Here is a 21,913-nt window from a genome sequence, read left to right as displayed (position 1 = left end):
CACAATCCATCATATGATGCATGTGTGGGAATGTTCAGGGATGCAGGAAAGGATATATTGTCTGAGTATATCCTTATCCAACTTGTGTTAACAACTTCCACAATATCAGCAGAGTAACATTCCCTTTTATTTTAAATTTGCAGCGTCTGCGTTTGCTCAGGCTCGCTATAGCCTGTATAATAACTGTTCTGGTATTTCCCCCTTATTCCCTCATAAAATAGAAGAGACGACACAGTCTTTTACAAAAATATAAAAAGTTTACTCACATTCTGTTCACAATCAGATCCCAGAAGGCGGACTTAGCTTAATGAAGTAACATACACTTGGAGTCTATCTCTTAAGAAGACAGTCCCTTTTTCCTCTCTTGGCTGGAAGCCAAGAGGGCATCTCTGGCTTAGTAGATGTTGTGTCTTCGATGCATGTGGTGAAAGAGAGAGAGAGATGGCTGCCCTGCCTTGTGTTTTGTCATTACCTGCACAGGTGAGGCCACACCCACCTCTAGTCACATGCAGAGGAAGTCTGTCACAGCCCAGAAGGAAACAGGAAGTTTACCTGCTGCCTGGACAAACATCCCTCCCCATGTGTCAACATGTTCACTCTAGGAATGTTGTACTAGACTGCTCTTCTGTTTCACAGCATGCATGCCATTAGAATGGCAATGCCTATAATGGCAGCAACTTTTTAAAAAAGTAATATTTTGAGCCCGTAGTTCAATTTCCCATCAGCTCCCCTTGCCCCAGAGACACTTCTAGCATTCCATCTCCTCTACCTGTGGCATTGTTCAGCAGTGGGGAAAGTGACCTCTTCACACCGGATGTCCATTTGGTATGGCCCTTTCCAGGTTTTTCCTGCCCCTTGTGTTTGTCTTTCATTTGTTCTCCTATGTGTGTTGTCAGTAGAAGCCACAATTCTGTGGGTACTCTAGGTGGTGCAGAAAGCACCTAGAAGCTGACTAGAGGTTGAAGTGCCGATCAAACTTCAGTTTTGCGCTCTATAAATTCCAATTAGGAGTACTGGAGGTGGTTCAGATTCTGGGGCAGTGCTTTTGGCCAGCAGAGGGTGTCACAGGGCCAGCCTATTTTCCCTTTAAAGCAAACTTGGGTCTCCAGCTGTTTTTGGACTACAACTCCCATCATCCCTAGCTAGCAGGACCAGTGGGAAGGGATGATGGGAACTGTAGTCCAGGAGCTGCTGGGGACCCAAGTGTGGGAAAGCCTGCTTCAAAGCAACTTTTCCATTTTGCCTGCAAAGATGGGACCTGTCCATGTTTGTATCTTCTTGTATTTTGTTTTCCTCATGACCTTTCTGCGTTTTTTTTTTTAAGAGGGCAAATTGAAAGAGAAATTGTATGCCAAGTTGCAGAAGAATAAAAGGTTGTGTATGAAAACAACAGACAAAAAACTGGGGGGGTGGCATCCTTAAATATTTTATTGGGGGTGGGGCAAAGACCCCTAGGACTTTAAGAGATGGCGCCTATTCCCTACACCCACAGGTCTCAGGATGGTTACAACATAAAAAAATATAAAAAAAGAAACACCACATATTAAAAGGGCATTAGATGTCAATCAGCCAAAAGCCTGGTTAAAAAGGTGCGGATTTGCCTGGCTCCTAAAGCTGTATACTGGTTTTTCCGACCTTTGTATGGATTCTTTGATGGGAAGTGAGATTGGCACTCTGACTGAAGCTCTTTCCACATTCCACGGACTGATAGGATTTCTCCCCTGTATGAATTCTTTGATGGGAAGTGAGAGAGGAGCTATTTCTGAAGCTCTTTTCACATACCACACACTGATAGGGTTTCTCCCCTGTATGAATTCTGTGATGGGAAGTGAGAGAGGAGCTATTTCTGAAGCTCTTTTCACATACCACACACTGATAGGGTTTCTCCCCTGTATGAATTCTGTGATGGGAAGTGAGATTGGCACTCTGACTGAAGCTCTTTCCACATTCCACGCACTGATAGGGTTTCTCCCCTGTATGAATTCTGTGATGGAAAGTGAGAGAGGAGCTCTTCCTGAAGTTCTTTCCACATTCCACGCACTGATAGGGTTTCTCCCCTGTATGAATTCTTTGATGGGAAATGAAACTGTGGTTGTGAGTGAAGCTCTTTCCACATTCCACGCACTGATAGGGTTTCTCCCCTGTATGAATTCTGTGATGGGAAGTGAGATGGGAGCTCTGAGTGAAGCTCTTTCCACATTCCACGCACTGATAGGGTTTCTCCCCTGTATGAATTCTTTGATGGGAAGTGAGTTTAGAGCTATCAGTGAAGCTCTTTCCACATTCTATGCACTGATAGGGTTTTTCCCCTGTATGAATTATTTGATGGGAAGTAAGGGAGGAGCTCTTCCTGAAGTTCTTTCCACATTCCACACACTGATAGGGTTTCTCCCCTGTATGAATTCTCTGATGCTTAGTGAGATTGGAACTCTTCCTGAAGCTCTTTCCACATTCCACACACTGATAGGGTTTCTCCCCTGTATGAATTCTTTTATGGGAAATGAGAGCAGAACTATCTGTGAAGCTCTTTCCACATTCCACACACTGATAGGGTTTCTCCCCTGTATGAATTCTTTGATGGGAAGTGAGATGGGCATTCTGACTGAAGCTCTTTCCACATTCCACACACTGATAGGGTTTCTCCCCTGTATGAATTCTTTGATGGGAAGTGAGATCGGAGCTCCTCCTGAAGCTCTTTCCACATTCCACACACTGATAGGGTTTCTCCCCTGTATGAATTCTTTGATGGGAAGTGAGATGGGGACTCTGACTGAAGCTCTTTCCACATTCCACACACTGATAGGGTTTCTCCCCTGTATGAATTCTTTGATGGGAAGTGAGATCGGAGCTCCTCCTGAAGCTCTTTCCACATTCCACACACTGATAGGGTTTCTCCCCTGTATGAATTCTTTGATGGGAAGTGAGATCGGAGCTATCAGTGAAGCTCTTTCCACATTCCACACACTGATAGGGTTTCTCCCCTGTATGAATTCTTTGATGGGAAGTGAGATGGGCACACTGACTGAAGCTCTTTCCACATTCCACACACTGATAGGGTTTCTCCCCTGTATGAATTCTTTGATGGGAAGTGAGAGCGGAGCTCTTCCTGAAGCTTTTTCCACATTCCATGCACTGATAGAGTTTCTTTCCAATGAGATTTTGTTGATGGGAAGTGGAATGGGAGCTCTGACTGCAGCTTTCTCCACACTCTAAATTTTTACGTGCCTTCTTCTCTCTGGGGATTTTATCGTGGTCACCTTTGCTCTCAATTTCCAATTCATCAGAATCTGCAATGGAGACAAAAAGGGATTAGAGCCTCAGGAACAAATGGAGAAGAAATGAAACGAGTTGGATGTGTGTTCATTACCTGTGTTGTTTGTCATTTTACCAACATATTTATTATTAGATTCTGAAGAGTTGTTGAATGTTGTTTTGTCTGATATATAGTACTGGTCAAAATTGTGGAAGGTTGAAGCTGACACTGAAGATAGCCTGGGCAGTGCAGACCAGCCCAATCGTGGTAGAAAAAGGAATATTTTGAAGAAGATTGTTCAAAGAAAAAAGTGTAAGTTACTGTTTATTGTGGGGGTTTAGGTTCCCAGGTGTTATAGGGGGCGCTGTTGAACTCTGTGAAAATATATGAGGTTGGTCCATAGACGTATTTTTTGAATTTCCAGGCAGATATGACAATCCCACAGGGAGCCTTACCAAGAGAGGCCACGATCCCACAATTCTCCTCCATGACGTCCTTATGCAGAGCTCTCTGGTCAGGATCCAGCAACGCCCACTCCTCGTCCGTGAAACGAACAGCGACATCTTCAAAGCACACTGCACCCTAAAAGAAACCCTTCCTGTTAATAATAATAATAATAATAATAATAATAATAATAATAATAATAATAATTTATTATGTATACCCCGCCCATCTGGCTGGGTTTCCCCAGCCACTCTCAGAAATGTTCTGGGAGCCAGTGTAGGTCTTTCAAGACCGGTGTTATATGGTCTCGGCGGCCGCTCCCAGTCACCAGTCTAGCTGCCGCATTTTTGATTAGTTGTAGTTTCCGGGTCACCGTCAAAGGTAGCCCCACATAGAGCGCATTGCAGTAGTCCAAGCGAGAGATAACCAGAGCATGCACCACTCTGGAGAGACAGTCTGCGGCCAGGGAGGGTCTCAGCCTGCATACCAGATGGAGCTGATAAACAGCTGCCCTGGACACACAATTGACCTGTGCCTCCATGGACAGCTGCGAGTCCAGAATGACTCCCAGGCTGTGCACCTGGTCCTTCAGGGGCACAGTTACCCCATTCAGGACCAGGGAGTCCCCCACACCATGCCTCCTGTCCCCCCAAAATAGTACTTCTGTCTTGTCAGGATTCAACCTCAATCTGTTAGCCGCCATCCATCCTCCAACCGCCTCTAGACACTGACACAGAAATTTCACCGCCTTCACTGGTTCCGATTTGAAAGAGAGGTAGAGCTGGGTATCATCTGCATACTGATCAACACCCAGCCCAAACCCCCTGATGATCTCTCCCAGCGGCTGCATGTAGATGTTGAAAAGCATGGGGGAGAGGACGGAACCCTGAGGCACCCCACAAGTGAGAGCCCAGGGGTCTGAACACTCATCCCCCACCACCACTTTTTGGACACGGCCCAGGAGGAAGGAGCGGAACCACTCTATGACAGTGCCCCCAGCTCCCAGCCCCTCAAGACGGTCCAGAAGGATGTTATGGTCGATGGTATCAAATGCCGCTGAGAGATCCAGCATAACTAGGAAACAGCTCTCACCTTTGTTTTTTTTTTAAAAAAATAATATTTATTAAAGTTTAAAAACACAGCAAAACAGAAAAAAGAAGAAACAACAACAAAAATATCAATAAAAACAAAAACAATCAAACAACAAAAGAGAAAATACAGAAAAATAGAATAAACCTTATTGACCTAACTTCATTAGCTTGTTTCTTTGACCTCCTCCCGCCTCCCTTTTTTGTATTCTGCTTCAATTAATTATTTCAGCAAATTCTTTCCATCTTTCCCAAATTGTTAACCAATAATTTATCTTAACATAGTAAAATTTTACTTTCCCTCATTTCCTTCGACCGTCTATTTAACTTAAGTCCTTTATAGTATTTATACAAAAGTCACATAGTTTCTTTCCAGACTCCTTCTAAACTTCCTCAATTTTGCTATATTTTTGTAAATATGCCTTGAATTTCTTCCAATCTTCTTCCACCAACTCTTCTTCCTGGTCCCGGATTCTGCCCGTCATTTCGGCCATTTCCATAAAGTCCATCACCTTCATCTGCCACTCTTCCCGAGTGGGTAGATCTTGTGTCTTCCAATATTTTGCAATCAGTATTCTTGCTGCTGTTGTAGCATACATAAATAAAGTTCTATCCTTTTTTGGCACCAATTGGCCGACCATGCCCAAGAGGAAGGCCTCTGGTTTCTTCAGAAAGGTATATTTAAATACCTTTTTTATTTCATTATAGATCATTTCCCAGAAGGTCTTGATCTTTGGGCATGTCCACCAAAGGTGAAAGACTGTACCTTCAGACTCTTTACATTTCCAGCATTTGTCATCGGGCAAATGGTAGATTTTTGCAAGCTTGACTGGTGTCATGTACCACCTATAGATCATTTTCATTATATTCTCTCTTAAGGCATTACATGCCATAAATTTAATACCTGTGGTCCATAACTGTTCCCAGTCAGCCATCATGATATTATGTCCTACATCTTGTGCCCATTTAATCATAGCTGATTTCACAGTTTCATCCTGGGTATTCCATTTCAACAGCAAGTTATACATTTTTGACAAATTCTTACTTTTGGAATCTAACAACAATGTTTCCAATTTTGATTTTTCCACCTGAAATCCAATTTTCTTGTCCGAATTGTATGCCTCCATTATTTGATGATAATGGAGCCAATCACACACTTTATTTTTTAATTTTTCAAAACTCTGTAGTTTCAACCTATCTCCCTCTTGTTCCAAAATTTCCCAATATTTCGTCCATTTAACCTCCATATTGAGCTTTTTCTGAGCTTTCGCTTCCATTGGAGACAGCCACCTTGGGGTTTTATTTTCAAGCAAATCCTTATACCTTGTCCATACATTAAACAAAAATTTCTTGACAATATGATTTTTAAATGCTTTGTGTGCTTTGACCTTGTCATACCACAAATATGCATGCCATCCAAATACATTGTTAAAACCTTCTAAGTCCAACACATCAGTGTTTTCAAGAAGCAGCCATTCTCTCAGCCAGCAAAAAGCGGCTGATTCATAATAAAGTTTAAAGTCTGGCAGGGCAAATCCCCCTCTTTCTTTAGCATCTGTCAATATCTTAAATTTTATTCGAGGCTTCTTGCCCTGCCAGACAAATTTTGATATATCTCTTTGCCACTTCTTGAAACAATCCATTTTATCTATAATTTGTAATGCTTGGAACAAAAACAACATTCTAGGCAATACATTCATTTTTATAGCAGCAATTCGGCCCAGCAGTGATAACTTCAGATTTGACCAAATTTCTAAATCTTTTTTCACGTCCATCCAACATTTTTCATAGTTATCTTTAAATAAATTCACATTTTTAGCTGTCATATTAACCCCTAAATACTTCACTTTTTTAACCAATGTTAATCCTGTCTCCTTCTGGAACCTCTCTTTCTCAATCTCTGTTAGATTTTTCTCAAGGACCTTAGTTTTCATTTTGTTCAGCTTGAAACCTGCTACCTGACCAAATTCTTGGATTAATTCCAATACTCTTTTAGTGCTAGGCTCTGGCTCCTGCAATGTCAATACCAAATCATCAGCAAATGCTTTCAATTTGTACTGTTTAGCTCCAACTTGTATACCTTTAACCAATTGGTCCCTTCTAATCATGTTTAGAAGGACCTCCAGGACCGATATAAAAAGCAATGGAGAAATTGGGCAACCTTGTCATGTTCCTTTCTCTATCTTAAATTCTTCTGTCACTACGTTATTCACAATTAACTTAGCCTTTTGTTCTGAGTAGATTGCACCTATACCATTTTCAAACCCTTGACCAACCCCCATCCCTTGTAGATTTTTCTTCATAAAACTCCAGGAAATGTTGTCAAAGGCTTTCTCCGCGTCCACAAATATAAGAACAGCTTTAGTATTAATGTTCACTTGTAGTTTCTCCAAAATGTTGATTATGTTCCTTGTATTATCAGACAAATGTCTGCCCGGGAGAAAGCCCGCTTGATCTTTGTGAATTCCTTCTGCTAACACCTTCTTCAATCTTTTAGCCAAAATGTCTGCAAAAATTTTGTAATCCACATTAAGCAAAGATATGGGGTGGTAGTTCTTCAGCTGTGTCTTTCCAGATTCTGTTTTCGGTATAAGTGTAATATAAGCTTCCTTTCACGATTCTGGTGCCCTTTTCCCTTCCAATATTTCATTGCAGATATCCTTTAAAGGTTGTATTATCCATTCTTTCAGAGATCTGTAGTATCTTGCAGTCAGACCATCTGGTCCTGGTGATTTGCCTAATTGCATGTTTTGAATGGCCACTTCAACTTCCTGATCTGTTATTTTATAGTTCAGCATTAGTTTATTTTCTTGAGAGATTTTTTGTAATCCATTTATTTTCAGAAAACGGTCAATGTCTATTTCTTTCTGTGTCTCCTGTGTATATAGGTGTTTGAAGTACCTCTGGAAGCACTTTCTGATCTCCACTGGGTTCTGTATGTTCTTTCCTTCCACTTCCAAGTTCGTGATAGTATTGAATTTTTGCCTTTTTTTCATTTGCCAAGCCTGCTATTTCCCACATTTATTTGCCGATTCAAATGTCTTTTGTCTCATCTGCTTAATTTTCCATTCAATTTCTTGGTTCATCAATTTCATATATTGTACTTGGTGCAACTTTATTTCTTTCAAGATCTCCTGCGACTTTGGATTCACTCTCAATTTCTTTTCTCCTTCTTTGATTTTTTCTAGGATTTTATCTTTTTTCTCATTTTGGAGCCTCTTCTTAATTGCATTCTGTTGTATCAGGAATCCTCTCATAACTGCTTTACTTGTGTCCCAAATTACCCTTTTTTCAACTGTTGTGTTTAAATTTATCTCAAAAAAGTCTCTCAAGGTTTTTTGGGCCTTCTTGTTTATTTCTTCATTTCTAAACAAAGTGTCATTCATCCTCCATCTAAAGGAACCGATTGGTGTCAGATTCAATTCCATCTTAACGGCATTATGGTCAGAGCAAGTTTTAGGGCAAATTTCCACCCTTCTGATCTTTGGGGCGAGCCCCCTAGTTGTCCAGATTTGGTCAATTCTTGTCCATGTCATTTTAGCCTCAGAGAAAAAAGTTCCCTCTCTTTCCAAAGGGTTCTTCAATCTCCAAGTGTCAATCAAGTCCAGAGTGTCTGTCATATCAAAGAAAGTTTTTGGTAATCTTCCATCCTTAGTGACTACATGTCTCTGTGCCTTGTCCATGTTTATAGAAACCACCCCATTCATGTCCCCCATCAAAATCATGTTGTAATCCATATAATCCAACAAAGTCTCGTGTAGCTTCTTAAAAAATTCCGACTTCCCTTCATTTGGTGCATAAATGCCTGCAATTAGAAATTTCTCTTTTGTATTTGAATTTCGATTGCTATGAGTCTGCCTTGGTCATCTTTAAAAACAAATTTTGGTGACAGGTTCTCCTTTGCGTAAATTACTACTCGTTTTTTAACCTTGTCTGATGAGATAAATTCTTGTCCCAATCTTTTATTAATGAGGATTTTCCTATGAAGCCTAATCACATGTGTTTCTTGTAAGCAAATCAAATCCAATTGTTCTTTTTTCAACAAATGAAAAATTTTACGTCTCTTCTCAGGGAAGTTACAGCCATTAATATTCCAACTCAATATTTGCAGTGCCATGATGTGGTTACTTTAGTTTCCCTCCAACTGCACCATGCAGTTGCTCTTCCTCTGTTGGTTTCCCTATATTGTCCAATCCGTAGGATAGTCCTGCTATATCTAGTAATGGCGAGCTTCTTTCCAACGCTGATCTTCTATCCAACAATCCTGGTTCTTGGCCCAGCTCCTTCTGTAGATCTTCTTCGTGTTTATCCAAAAATTTAACTTTGTCTTCCACTGACTTTATCTTTATCTTCTTTCCTTTGTAGCTAAAGGATAGGCCTTGAGGGAACTCCCACCTGAAGTTAATTTTGTTCTTTCTAAGTAGACCGACCAAGTCACTATAATCCGACCTAAGGTCCAAAAGATATTTCGGAATGTCCTTAAAGATCTCCACTCTTGACTGTAGTATTACCAAAGGCTTCGAGTAGTGCCAGCCCAAATTTTTGTCTCTTTCGTCTTTAGATCTGAGAGTAATCAAACAGTCCCTTATCCTATTCTTCTCTTTCCTTCCTCCTCTTCCAAGTCTAAAGGCTGACACAATTTTAAAATCCTCTTTGTCCAGTTCCAAACCCCAAAAGTCAACAAATTCCTGGGTAAGAAAGTCTTTTAAGCTGTCCTTCTCCAGCTCTGGCACCGCTCTAATCCTCAGGTTCGTCTGTTTTTCCTTAAGTTCAATCATAGACAATTTCTGCTTATGCTCATCCAGTTGTTTCTGCAGGTCTGGGATTCCTTCTGATTCCAATTTTATTACTTTAGCATCTACGGCAATGACCTTAGATTCAGCAGCCTCAGCCTTTTCTTTAGCCTCCTCTGCAGTTTGCCTTATTTTTTTATTTTCCTCTAGCAATTTCTCAATAGAATCTGTATTTTGCTTTATAGATTCTGTGTTTTGCTTTATAGAAGTGACTGCATCATCAACTTTCTTATTAGTTTCATCAACTTTCTTATTGAGTTGTTCCAGCGATTTATTTACCTTACCTAACGCATCAGCAAACAATTGTTCCGAAGACATTACTTTCTTAGATTGTGTTGTGGCAGCTGCAGATGGAGCCGGTGTCAAAGGACCAGGTATTGATGTTCTATGTGTCTGCAAAATTTTCCCAGATCTCAATGTTTTTTCTTGAGCTAAGTCTCTCTCTTTACCATCTGCCATAACAATTAAGGGAAACAGTTCTCACCTTTGTCCCTAGCCCACCGGAGATCATCGAACCAGTGCAACCAAGGCAGTTTCAGTCCCATGATGAGGCCTGAATCCCGACTGGAAGGGATGCAAATGGTGCACTTCTTCCAGGCGTGCCTGGAGTTGTTCAGCAACCACTCGCTCAATCACCTTGCCCAAGAATGGAAGATTTGAGACTGGGCGATAGTTAGCCATATTGGCACCATCTAAAGATGGTTCTTTAATAAGCGGTTTGATAACTGCCTCTTTCAGCGGGTCTGGGAAGGCTCCCTCACAGACAGAAGCATTCACAACCCCATGAAGCCCATCTCCCAGCCCTTCCCGGCTAGCTTTTATCAGCCAGGATGGGCAAGAATCAAGGAGACAGGTGGTTGGTTTCACTTGTCCAAGCAGCCTGTCCACATCCTCCGAGGTAACAGATTGGAACTGATCCCACACAACTTGACTAGACAGGACACTAGCACTCTCCCGCCCCGGCCCTGCTCCCACAGTGGAGTCTACCTCTTCCTGAATCTGAGCGACTTTATCTGCAAAAAACTTTGCAAAATCATTGCAGGAGATCATGTGGCCCATACTGGGCCCCGATGTAGCAGGTGGTTCCACTAAATTGCGAACCCCCTGAAAAAGTCTCCTGCTGCTGTTTTCTGCAGATGCAATAGAGGCGGCGAAGAAAGTCTTCTTTGCCGTCGCTACCACCACTTGGTACGCTCGACATTGAGCTCTAACCCGTGTCCGGTCAGCTTCAGAATGAGTTATCCGTCACCGGCGCTCTAGCCGTCTCAGCGATTGTTTCATTGCCCTCAGACCCGTGGAAAACCACAGGGCTGTCCGGGCTCCATGCAATCGAAGAGGGCGCTTCGGAGCCAAACAGTCAAAAGCCCTGGTTAACTCCACATTCCAGCGGGCCACCAGGGAATCAGCTGAAAGGCCATCTACATGGGATAAAGCATCCCCTACCACTCTCTGGAGACCATTTGGAGCCATTAAGTGGCGGGGGCGGACCATCTGAATCGGTCCCACCTCCATGCAGAGGGGAAGGGTCGCGGAGAAGTCCAGTTGCACCAGGAAGTGATCTGACCACGGCACTGCAACCCCCCCTCCCCGCCCACAAGGCCTGGGTTGCTGTGCGTAAGAGAAATCTGGTGGACAAGCAGCGGCAAGGACAGGCCCATCTGCTTCATCCAACCAAGTCTCTGTTACACATGCCAGGTCAAGTCCTCCATCCATGATCAAGTCATGGATGGCAGTGGTTTTATGAATCATTGACGTGGCATTGCACAGCAACACTTTCAGGTCATGTGGGTATCCCTTGCTGATTCTAGTATCCGTCCAGTCAGGACCAGACTTGGAGGCAGGGATAGTCCTCCAACAACGACTAAACCTGCCTCCTCTCTAAGGACATGGTCTGGTCTTAGCGTAACTCCTCCTCCTACCCGTGATCACTGAGATTGGTTGTCCCAGTGCATCCCCCCCGTGGAACATGCCCCAGCTATTTTGTGGGCTGGGACCCACTCCCCGGCAGCCCTGACCCCCCCCTTAAAAACAAAATAAAACCCTTTTAAAAAGAACATTGCGCCGCTCCGAGTCCTCCTGGCCAGCAGCAGCAGCAACAACTGTCCTTATGAGGCTTCAGGCCCCGCCCTGGGCCAGGTGGTGAGTGGCAGGAGCAGGGCCCTCAGGCACTCACGCAGGAGAGTTGTTTCAATAGGATTGCTTTGCTGAACATTTTATTTATGGATGCTTATTTTATTCTAAGTTTCAATCATGGGTATTCGTTTTTGTGCAAATAGGTTGTACTCCACCTTGTGTTATTCAAGTCATTCTGCCTAGGCAAGCATTCCAGTTTCCCCAATGGAAGGATCCACTTTCTCCTCTCCTCCTGAGCTGTTCCCTCCTAAGAACTAGAGCCAAATTCGAGGGGTTCATGGGGGCATGGAGAAGGGGAGGAAGTGGAGGCAGGCCCCATTTTGCAGCCGATGGGGCTGGTTAGGTGAATCCATGCCACTATTTGTTCTCATTTGTACACTGCTTAGATACCTATTTTTGCATTCAGTTATCAATCTAGAAATAAAATAAGCCTCTTTTGGATGGGCATCTGTCTTGGATGATCTAGCAGATTCCTGCATTTCTGGCAAAAGGAGAGGGAGCCACCGGTGGCTCCTCATTCTCCTGACTCACCTCAGCCTCTCGACCTTCCTCTCCCACTCGCCTCCTTCCTCTTCTGCCTCTGATTCTGGACTGCATTCTGCCACAGAGTCTCCCAGCTCACTACTATGCCCTATTACCCTTTCAGCTTCTGACACCTCCTCTTCCCAGACTTCTCCCTCTTCTCCCTCTGACCACCCATCCTTCTTCTACCTCCACTCCTTCGGCTCTGAGCCGTCTTCCCTTCCTGGTTCCCCGGCTGCTTCCTCCCACCACTCCTCTGTGCCCAACCAGTCCATGACATTGCGCCAACCCTCGGCCTCTGTCCCCACAAGGCAGCTTCCCCTGACCTGATCTGGTTCCACAGCCGCTGCTTCCCTTCTGCCCCCATGAAAAGGTGGATCAGGAGGTCTTGCTGGCATCCTTCTGTCACCTGCAAGAGAAAAAAGGTAAGCAGGACGCCAGGAGTACCTGCTTCTCTCACAGGTGAAACAGGGCATCTCTAACTGCAGATGGGCCTTTGAGAAAGACTTACCTACTGAGAGTATTTGGACGTTTGTGCGCATTTCATATGTTTGTTGTGCAGAAATACATCTCCCCTCTTCTGGACCCTTGTTCCCAACTGTCTCCCCCCAAAACAAGATGAAAAGAACCCTCAGATGAGTTGGGAAACCAACAGAATGAGACCAGTGGAGAAAAACCACCTTCCTCCTTACCCAGTGGCCTCTCTCTGGTGTCCAACGGAGGCCTCTCTGCCTCACAGGAATCCAGGTCCATTTCTGCAAAGAGATCCTTTCCCTGAGAAAGAAACAAGGATTCAAAACAGAGAATGGTGAGAAATACTAGAAAGAGAATGACAAAGACTTGAAGGGTGTGAGATCTCATTCCATGGATGCTTTCCCAGAAAAAGGATGGGCCATCAGCAGACCATTATGGGATGTTCTCTGTCCTGTTTGGAGCCCCTTGGGAGTATCCAGAGGAAAGTCTCTCTCACCTGCTTTCTCTCCTCTGCCTGACTCAGGAGGAAACCTTCGGCCAGGGCCACCGCCTGGGAACTGGTCTCCGCTCCACAGTCCCTCACCCAGCTCTCCATCTCCAGGGGAAGGACAGCCAGGAACTGCTCCAAGATCACCAGGTCCAACATCTCAGCTTTCGTGTGCCTTTCTGGCTTCAGCCACTGATGGTCAAGGTGGTAGAGTCGGCTGCAAACCTCTCGCGGTCCTTTGGCCTCCTGGCAGCAGAACTGCCTCAACTGCTGGCTCTGCACCTCTGAGCGGAGGGTGTCCTCCTCACCCAGGATCTTCTGCACAGAGTTTTTCCAGAATCCCCCACTGCTCCCAGTTTGGTTGGCATGGCCTCTTCCTGATTCAGGGCCAGCTGAGTCTTGCTCATCCATCTGTGCTCTCAGGAAGCCTCTGAGAGATTGGAAGGAACCCTTTGGTCTTCTGCCAAGTTCTGTCCGTCTAAATGAGAAGCTGCAGCAAATCCTACAAAGCAAATACATTGTTCTGTTATAGAATTTGTAGGACAGGGGAAAAAATGGTTCCCTGAGCAAGCATGGATGCTCCTTGCTAGGAACAAGGGCTGAAGTGCACCGCATCCCAGACCATGAGATATCTTTTTGAAAAGAAAGAGGAGGAGGAAGAGGAGAAGAAATAAGTCTCTAGCCTTCTAGCAATGCAAACTGTGGAGGCAACTGAAGGGATTTCTGTCAGATTAATCAACCTGGTTTCTGCTGCCTCCCAGTCAATGCATGAAGTCAGAACCGAATGACAACGGAGTCATTTGTATCTTGTGAAAAATGGATGCTTTTCTCTAGTGGGGGTCCTGACCTGGGGGTCCTCAGGAGTTGCTCCCCACCCCCACCCCCACCCCCACCCCACCTCCACTCCCTGCTTCTGTCTCCTTTTCTGCAATCTCTGCCGCTGTCCAGACAGATTCTGGGGTCAGGTCTCTTTTTCTCTATTCCGAGGGCCAGGAATGTATCTGGCCAACCCCCTGAGGGCCAAGTGGGCGGAGCCAAAGACATCTCCCTTGATTTTTTGATTTTTTTGTTGTTCTATTAGATAGCTTAACACAAACTGGTTTGCAATGCAGCAGCCAGACTATGGCCTGGGATCCCTCTCTTTATTTCTCTCCCACCTTCCTTTCCTTCCTCCACGTGGGGTTTTTTTTTTGGGGGGGGGGCTAGTCCACCTCCTGTTCAGCTTTGGAAAACCACTTGCACATGTTTCCTCTGTTGTGCAGTGAGGCTCCAGGGACTCCTTTGTTTTAAAAGGGGAGATTTCGGAGGGATCCTCTGATCTGCAGGAAGGAGAGCGTTGCATACTTGGCCCCTCCCTGGCAGGACCCTCTCCTCCCTGACTTGGGGTCCCCCTCCTGCAGGAGCAGATCAGGCCCCCTAGGCCCCCTCCCCTGCTGCAGCCCTGGGACCCCCACCGTCTCCCCACTGCACCCTCTGGGGGGAGAGAGAGGAGACTCACCCTTTGTCAACCTTCCCTTTTCTTGCGGGAAATTCCCTTATTTCAGCGCCGTTTCCCGCTGCTTCCCGCTGATATTGTTAGATATCCCGTACACTGTCCCAAGGACAGGTGAGGCTGCCGATCTCTTATTTTCAAGGCTGCTGATCCCTTATTTTCAAATCTGAAAGTTGACAGCTATGGACTCACCAGATCCCAGGCGGGGGCTGCGATTCGGCCCTTGCAGGAGAGTCAGCAAAGCAACACCCCCCCTTCCTTGCAGGAAAGGACTGGGGAGGGAGGGGCCTTGGCTCTGGAGGACCTGGCCCCCCCTTGCTTCCTGGCCTCTCTAGGAAGGCAGCTCACTTCCCTTTAACCCTTGCAAAGCCGAGTCCCTCCAGCTCAGCCCTCTCTCGCTTGGCAGAACCTCAGATTCTTATTATTTCTTATGGATTTCGGGGGGGGGCAGCTGCCCCCCCCGGCTACGCCAATGCCCAGATATCCTTTTGGGGGTGAGGCTCTTGGCTGGACTCTGAGCATCTCCCTCCCTTGGCCAGAAACCAGAGGAAGAGCTTGCAGGGAAAAGGGCTTTGCAGGAGGCAAGGAAGCTCCTCCTAGAATTCCGGAGTGGAGAGATAGGAGGGGATCCCAGGGTCATCTAGTCCAACCCGAAGCAAGAGGGGGCCGGGTCTAGTTCCCTAAACAGGCAGCCCTGTTTAGGGAAGCTTTTAATGTTTAATAGGTTATTGTATTTTAGTGTTTGATTGGAAGCCGCCCAGAGTGGCTGGGGAAATAATTATTGTTATTATTATTATAACCCCCAGCAATGCAGGAATCTCAGCTAAAGCATCCATGGCAGATGGCCGTCCGATCTCTGCTTAGAAACCTCCAAGGAAGGAGAGTCCACCACCTCCCAAGGGAGACCTTCCCCCTGCCCAACTGCTCTTAGATGTCCCTCAAGGCAGCGGGTCCTGAGTTCTAGCCCTGCATAAACAATCACACTGGCTGTCAAGGAGGAACCCAGCGAAGTTCAAAATAAATAAATCCCATTCTCATCATAAATGAGTAATACTTTCTTATGCACGCTTATGCACGCAACAAAAGTATGCCATTTCCCTTTCCAGAAATGCTTAATTGCTAATTCAATGGACTGAAAATGGATGGTTGTTGTTATGATGTTTAGGGAAGCTTTTAATATTTGATGGACTATTGTATTTTAATATTTTGTTGGAAGCCGTCCAGAGTGGCTGGGGAACCCAGCCAGATGGGTGGGGTATATATTATTATTATTATTATTATTATTATTATTATTATTATTATTATTATTATCACCACTATCACTATTGATCAGGTGAGCGTTCTCCTTTCAAAAGAGGCAGGTGGAATCTCCACGGTTGCTAATAGCATAGTGTTGAAAGTGCAGGGAAATATGGTGAGTCCTAGAGCATCTGCTTGGCATGCAGAATGTCTCATGGTCAACCCCTGACATCTCCTGCAAGGGCTGGACAAAATCCCTGCCTGAAACTCTGGGGAGCTGCTGCCAGTCAGTGTAGACCAGGCGTCCTCAAACTGTGTTCCCTGGGCCAAATCCAGCCCACCAGGGTCGTGAATCTGGCCTGCAGTGTTAAGTTGTGGGTGAACATATCAGACGACACAGCGATTCTTCAAACAGCTCTTGTTTATTCAGAGGCCAGAACAGAACTGAACTGAAGGGCTCAGTCAGCCTGCTCATATAGAGCTCCAGTACAACGTTACTGTAGCAACATTCAAAAACTATCCAATCACTGAACATCACTTTTGATCCTTCATTTGCATAACTATCTACAGTATCCCCCTGCTGGCCCAGGGTGAGAACTTCAGTACATAACACCCCTCCCCACCAAGATAAGGCGTTAGTTACAATCGTAATGCTTTCCTTATATACAGCACTACACGTAATGGTTCAATTAGGTGCAAAAGCATTATTGGTTACATTTCACTTACTTAGACCAACAGTGATACATGTCCAACCACATAGTCCTTTAAATAAGTTGGGCGCTTGGAAGCTCTGCCAGACCACCGGGGACTGGTAGCCAAGTCCAGGGGGCCACCCAATTCTTGCAGAAGCTGTTGTGCGACCCTAGGTGGCGTTGAGACCAAGTCCCCTGGATCCGCTGCTGTGGGTGGAACCTCTGCGAGTGGAGTTGGCGGAATGTCAGGCACGGCAGTGGTCTGAGTCTGTGGTAAGTCCGGCAGACCCTCTGAAGTGGGTAAGGTAATCGAGAGAGGGGTCCTGAACAGCTTGGTAGGTTTCCGGAGGAAACATCAGCTTTAGATCCATTTCAGTCCGGTTTCTGTCCTTGTTTTGGGACCGAGACAGCTCTGGTTGCCCTAACAGACAATCTCCGTAGACAACTGGATCGAGGCGGGTTGGGGCTGCTGATTCTTTTAGATCTGTCAGCAGCCTTTGACATGGTCGATCATGATCTTCTGGACCACCGCCTCGCCGATGTGGGAATACAGGGCATAGCCCGTAACTGGCTGTGCTCTTTTATCTCTGGTCGGGGACAGAGGGTGGCACTAGGGAGGGAAATGTCGTCGCGCCACTCCTTGGTGTGTGGAGTGCCGCAGGGCGCAATCCTCTCCCCGATGCTTTTTAACATCCTTATGCGCCCCCTTGCCCAGATTATCCAGAGCTTTGGGCTGGGCTGTCACCAATATGCTGATGACACTCAGCTCTATCTGCTGATGGATGGCCACACCGACTCGGCCCCGAACACACTGACCAGATGCTTGGAAGCTGTGGCTGGATGGTTTTGTGGGAGCCGATTGAAACTAAATCCTTCGAAGACAGAGGTCCTATGGCTGGGTTGGGATGGCATGGGGATGAGGGACCAACTCCCTTCTCTTGCGGGGGCCCAATTAGTGCCATTGCCTTCCATTAAGAGCTTGGGTGCAATCCTTGACGCCTCCCTTTCCATGGAGGAGCAGGTTATAGCAACAGCTAAGGCAACATTTTTCCACCCTCGCTGCATCAAGCAGTTGGTGCTTACCTTTCCCGCCCTGACCTGGCCACAGTGATCCATGCGACGGTCACCTCCAGGCTTGACTACTGTAATTCGCTCTACGCAGGGCTGCCCTTGAAGCTGTCCCAGAAACTCCAGCGGGTGCAGAATGCTGCAGCGAGGCTCCTCACGGGGTCCCTGCCATGGGAGCATATTCATCCAGTGCTTTTCCAGCTGCACTGGCTCCCGGTGAAGTACAGGGTCAGATTTAAGGTGCTGCTTTTGACCTTTAAAGCCCTTCACGGACTAGGACCCTTGTACCTACGAGACCACCTCTCCCGGTATGCCCCACAGAGAGCCTCAAGGTTGATAAATAGCAACACCCTTGTGGTCCCGGGCCCTAAGGAAGTTAGATTGGCTTCAACCAGAGCCAGGGCCTTTTCAACACTGGCTCTGGCCTGGTGGAACGCTCTGCCTCATGAGACCAGGGCCCTGCAGGATCTGATTTCTTCCCGCAGGGCCTGTAAGACAGAGTTCTTCCGCCTGGCCTTTGGCTTGGAGCCAATTTGATTCCCTCCCTCCCTCTCTTTCTTTTTTCTTTTCCTTTCTCCTCCTGCGATGAGGCTACATTTTAATATTTTAATGTTTCAATATTTTAATGTTGTATTTTAATTTTGTTTTTAAGTTGTAATCATTCAACTTGTTTTTATTATTGCTTGTAAGCCGCCCTGAGCCTGGCCTTGGCTGGGGAGGGCGGGGTATAAATAAAAATTATGATTATGATTATGATTATTTCAGAACCCGCCAAGCGTCTGAGGCTGAAAGCATCTTGCCGCCCGCTCAGTCATTCCTCGCGCAGCACTGAGGTAAACACCACTGGCGTGGTGGCGGCTCTACCAATGAAAGGCCAGGTGTTTTCACCTGGGGACAGGGAAGTGTTGTCTTTTGAATTGAAGAGCAAAGTTGAGGTTGATGGAGGAAGGCAGTCTTGGGTCGATTTGGTTTCGTTGCGTAGACGTTTACTTTAAAGGTAGGAGAAGGAAGTATAGTCCTATTTCTGTGGGGGGATGAACCAATTCCTATACCCCACAAATAACCCAGAGATGCATTTTAAATAAAAGCACACATTCTACTCATGTAAAAACACCAGGCAGGGCCCATGAATAACCCAGAGAGACATTTTAGATAAAAGGACACATTATGCTCATGTAAAAACACACTGATTCCCGAATCGTCTGCAGGCTAGATTGAGAAGATGATTGGGCCGCATCCGGCCCCCAGCCCTTAGCTGCCTACCCCTGGCCTGGGGAGCCACATTCTGGTTGAAGGAGGCCAGGATTAGTCCCCAAGGCCTGGGATGTCCCTCCTCCCCTGCAGTAGGACTTGGAAGAGCCTTGCCAGGTGCTCAGGGACGGACTCACCTGTCCCCATGTCCTTGCACATCTATCACCCAGGGGTGAGTATTGGAGAGAACCAGAGCAGGGACTCAGACCTGCCCTCCTTGCCCCCCACTCTGCACTCCCTTCATGAGGAACTGACAGCCTGACTTTTGCCTTTCAGCTGCTGGAGGAAGATCAGCTGTACCTGCCGGAGGTGATCCAGAACTGCCAGGCAGCTCAGCTCAGGGGGCTCCGAACCCTGAAGTGCTCCAAGCAGGAGATGGCCAAAGCCATCCTGGTGAGTGATGGGTGGTGTGGGAGACCCCCATGGGGAAGTGGGGGTGGGAGGGGCTTTGGGGACGGGGTTGTCCCTCTTCCAGAGAGGAGGACCCTACTGGCCTAGGTTCACGTATCCTGTTTGAAAGGGGAATCATCTGAGGGACTTCCTGTGAACATCTGGGTCAGGAATGCTGTTCCTGGAATGGACAAACACACAAGACGTAACCAGCTGTGCATTCACATAAACAATTTCTGAAGTAAAACCGTTTTTCTTATCTAATTTATACAATTCATTAATCTGGTGGTAATGTAGCCAATTTATTTTATCTTTAATTTGATCAAATGGTTTTAATTTATATCCTTTATCTTCCAGTAACAGATCAGAATATCTCAACCACTTGGTTTCCATATTTTACTTTTTCTCGGCCTTTGTCTCCATTGGCGAAAGCCATCTGGGTGTTTTCCTCTCTAAGAGATCTTTGTATTTTATCCAAACATTATATAAGGATTTTCTAATTACATGATTTTTAAAACCATCATGGGCCTTTACCTTGTCTTACCATAGATAAGCATGCCATCCAAACACATTGTCAAATCCCTCCAAATCTAAAACATCCGCATCATCTAGCTGTATCCATTCCTTAACCCAGCAAAGAGCTTCAGCCTCAAAATAAATCTTCAGATCTGGCAGGGAGAATCCACTTCTTCCTTTTGAATCCGTTAGTAATTTATACTTAATTCTGGGTTTTCCCCCCTGCCAGATAAATCTAGATAGAGCTTTCTGCCATTTTTAAAAACATTTCACATTGTCAATAATTGGGAGGGCTTGAAACAAAAACAACATCTTTGGCAATACATTCATCTTAACCACAGAAATCCGTCCCATTAATGACAATTTTAAATTCGACCAAATCTCTAAATCTCTCTTGATTTCATTCCATAATTTCTCATAGTTATCTTTGTATAAATTCAAGTTTTTCACCCTTGCCTGGTACCCTTCTCAATTCTAATTTACTCCAATACCACATTATTTACTGCAATTTTTGCTTTTTGTTCATGATAGATCACATTACAGTGGTACTTCAGGTTACATACACTTCAGGTTACATACGCTTCAGGTTACACACTCCGCTAACCCAGAAATAGTACCTCGGGTTAAGAACTTTGCTTCAGGATGAGAACAGAAATCGTGCTCCAGCAGCAGCAGGAGACCCCATTAGCTAAAGTGGTGCTTCAGGTTAAGAACAGTTTCAGGTTAAGAACGGACCTCCGGAACGAATTAAGTACTTAACCCGAGGTACCACTGTAATACCATTTAAAAACTCTTGACCAACCCCAATATTTTCTAAAATATGTGTCATAAAACTCCAAGATACATTATCAAAGGCCTTCTCCACATCAATAAACATTAACATTGCTTTACAATTTTTTTTGCTTCCAACTTTTCCAAAATATCTTTGTTTTTGTTTAGTCGTTTAGTCGTGTCCGACTCTTCGTGACCCCATGAACCAGAGCATGCCAGGCACTTCAAAATATCTACTATATTCCTAATATTATCTTCCATGTGTCTTCCAAGCAGAATGGTTCTTAGGAATATATTCTGACATGACCTTCATTAAGTAGAGAGATTGGTCTACAATTTTTTACATTGGATCTATCTTGATCTTGTTTTGGAATCAGAGAAATATAAGCTTCCTTCCAGGTTTCAGGTGCTCTGTCCCCTCCTATAATCTTATTGCAAACTTCTAGCAATGGCTGAATAAGCCGATCTTTCAGTGTCTTGTAATATTTTGCTGATAAACCATCTGGTCCCGGGGCCTTGCTAAGTTGCATTGAGTTTATTGCATTTTCCACCTCCTGTCTTGTAATTAGTCCATCTAGTAGGATCCTTTTACCATCGGGAATCTTCTGCAAACCATTAATTCTAATAAATTGCTCAATGTTAGCATTATCTTCTTTACCCTTTTTGTACACTTGTTTATAATATTTCTGAAAACATCTTATGTCCACAGGGTTCTCCACAGACTTTCCTTCTGATACGATGCTTGTGATACTGCTTTGTTTTTGCCTCTTTTTTCATGGCCAAGCTAGAAGTTTCCCACATTTACTGTATTTGCAGATTCAAAGTTCCTTTGTCTCATCCTCCTTAGTTTCTATTCCATTTCTTGATTAATAATCTGTGACTATTGAGTCTGTAAAGCTTTAATTTCCTTTTGTATCTGCAAATTCTTTGGGTCCCAATGGAGGATTCTCTTTTTTTAAAAAAAATAAATAAATTATTTTTATTCAATTTTTCCAATACAAAATTTATACCATTTATACATCTTTTTTATATCCATTCTCTTTTTGACTTCCCTCAACTTGACTGATACTCCTTCCCTTCTTAATTTCTTACACATTTCTAAAACCTTACTTCCATTATTTTTATAGATTAAATCTTATTTTACTCACATTCTAACATTTCTTCTTACAGAGCTTCATTAAAGCTTACAAGCATTATTTGATTATCACTTAATTTATGCATATACTCTGTAAACTTTTCCCAATCTTCTATAAATCTCTGATCTCGTCGATTTCGGATCCTTCCCGTCAGTCTATCAAGT

At 44.9% G+C, this 21,913-nt stretch overlaps 4 protein-coding genes across 4 annotated transcripts in view; 1 reads left to right on the top strand and 3 right to left on the bottom strand.

Annotated features, from left to right (window-relative positions):
- LOC310760741 (uncharacterized protein) overlaps window positions 1-14,984 on the bottom strand; it is a 66,340-nt gene extending 51,356 nt beyond the window's left edge. The window contains exon 1 of the mRNA XM_083609861.1: window positions 14,881-14,984. The gene's annotated coding sequence lies outside the window, so the exon portion shown is untranslated. The remainder of the gene's footprint in view (window positions 1-14,880) is intronic.
- LOC310760699 (uncharacterized protein) overlaps window positions 1-21,913 on the bottom strand; it is a 110,531-nt gene that overhangs the window by 26,386 nt on the left and 62,232 nt on the right. The gene's annotated exons all lie outside the window — the stretch shown is intronic.
- On the bottom strand, window positions 1,411-14,906 carry LOC310760711 (uncharacterized protein). The gene is made up of 6 exons (XM_083609767.1): window positions 14,693-14,906; window positions 13,204-13,696; window positions 12,926-13,007; window positions 12,560-12,642; window positions 3,709-3,835; window positions 1,411-3,287 (listed from the first exon to the last, which is right to left on the bottom strand). Exons 2-6 carry the CDS (start codon window positions 13,603-13,605, stop codon window positions 1,609-1,611), a joined length of 2,373 nt encoding a protein of 790 aa, XP_083465893.1. The 5' UTR covers window positions 13,606-13,696; window positions 14,693-14,906; the 3' UTR covers window positions 1,411-1,608.
- Window positions 4,797-21,913, top strand: part of LOC310761837 (uncharacterized protein) — a gene marked incomplete at its 3' end in the record, with an annotated part of 97,042 nt that continues 79,925 nt past the window's right edge. The window contains exon 1 of the mRNA XM_083612033.1: window positions 4,797-5,319. The remainder of the gene's footprint in view (window positions 5,320-21,913) is intronic.

This window comes from Podarcis filfolensis, assembly GCF_964270895.1.
Source record: "Podarcis filfolensis genome assembly, chromosome: 4".
NCBI classification, from domain to species: domain Eukaryota; kingdom Metazoa; phylum Chordata; class Lepidosauria; order Squamata; family Lacertidae; genus Podarcis; species Podarcis filfolensis.
The sequence above is the reverse complement of the archived record's forward strand: the minus strand, read 5'-3'. Positions and strand labels throughout refer to the sequence as shown.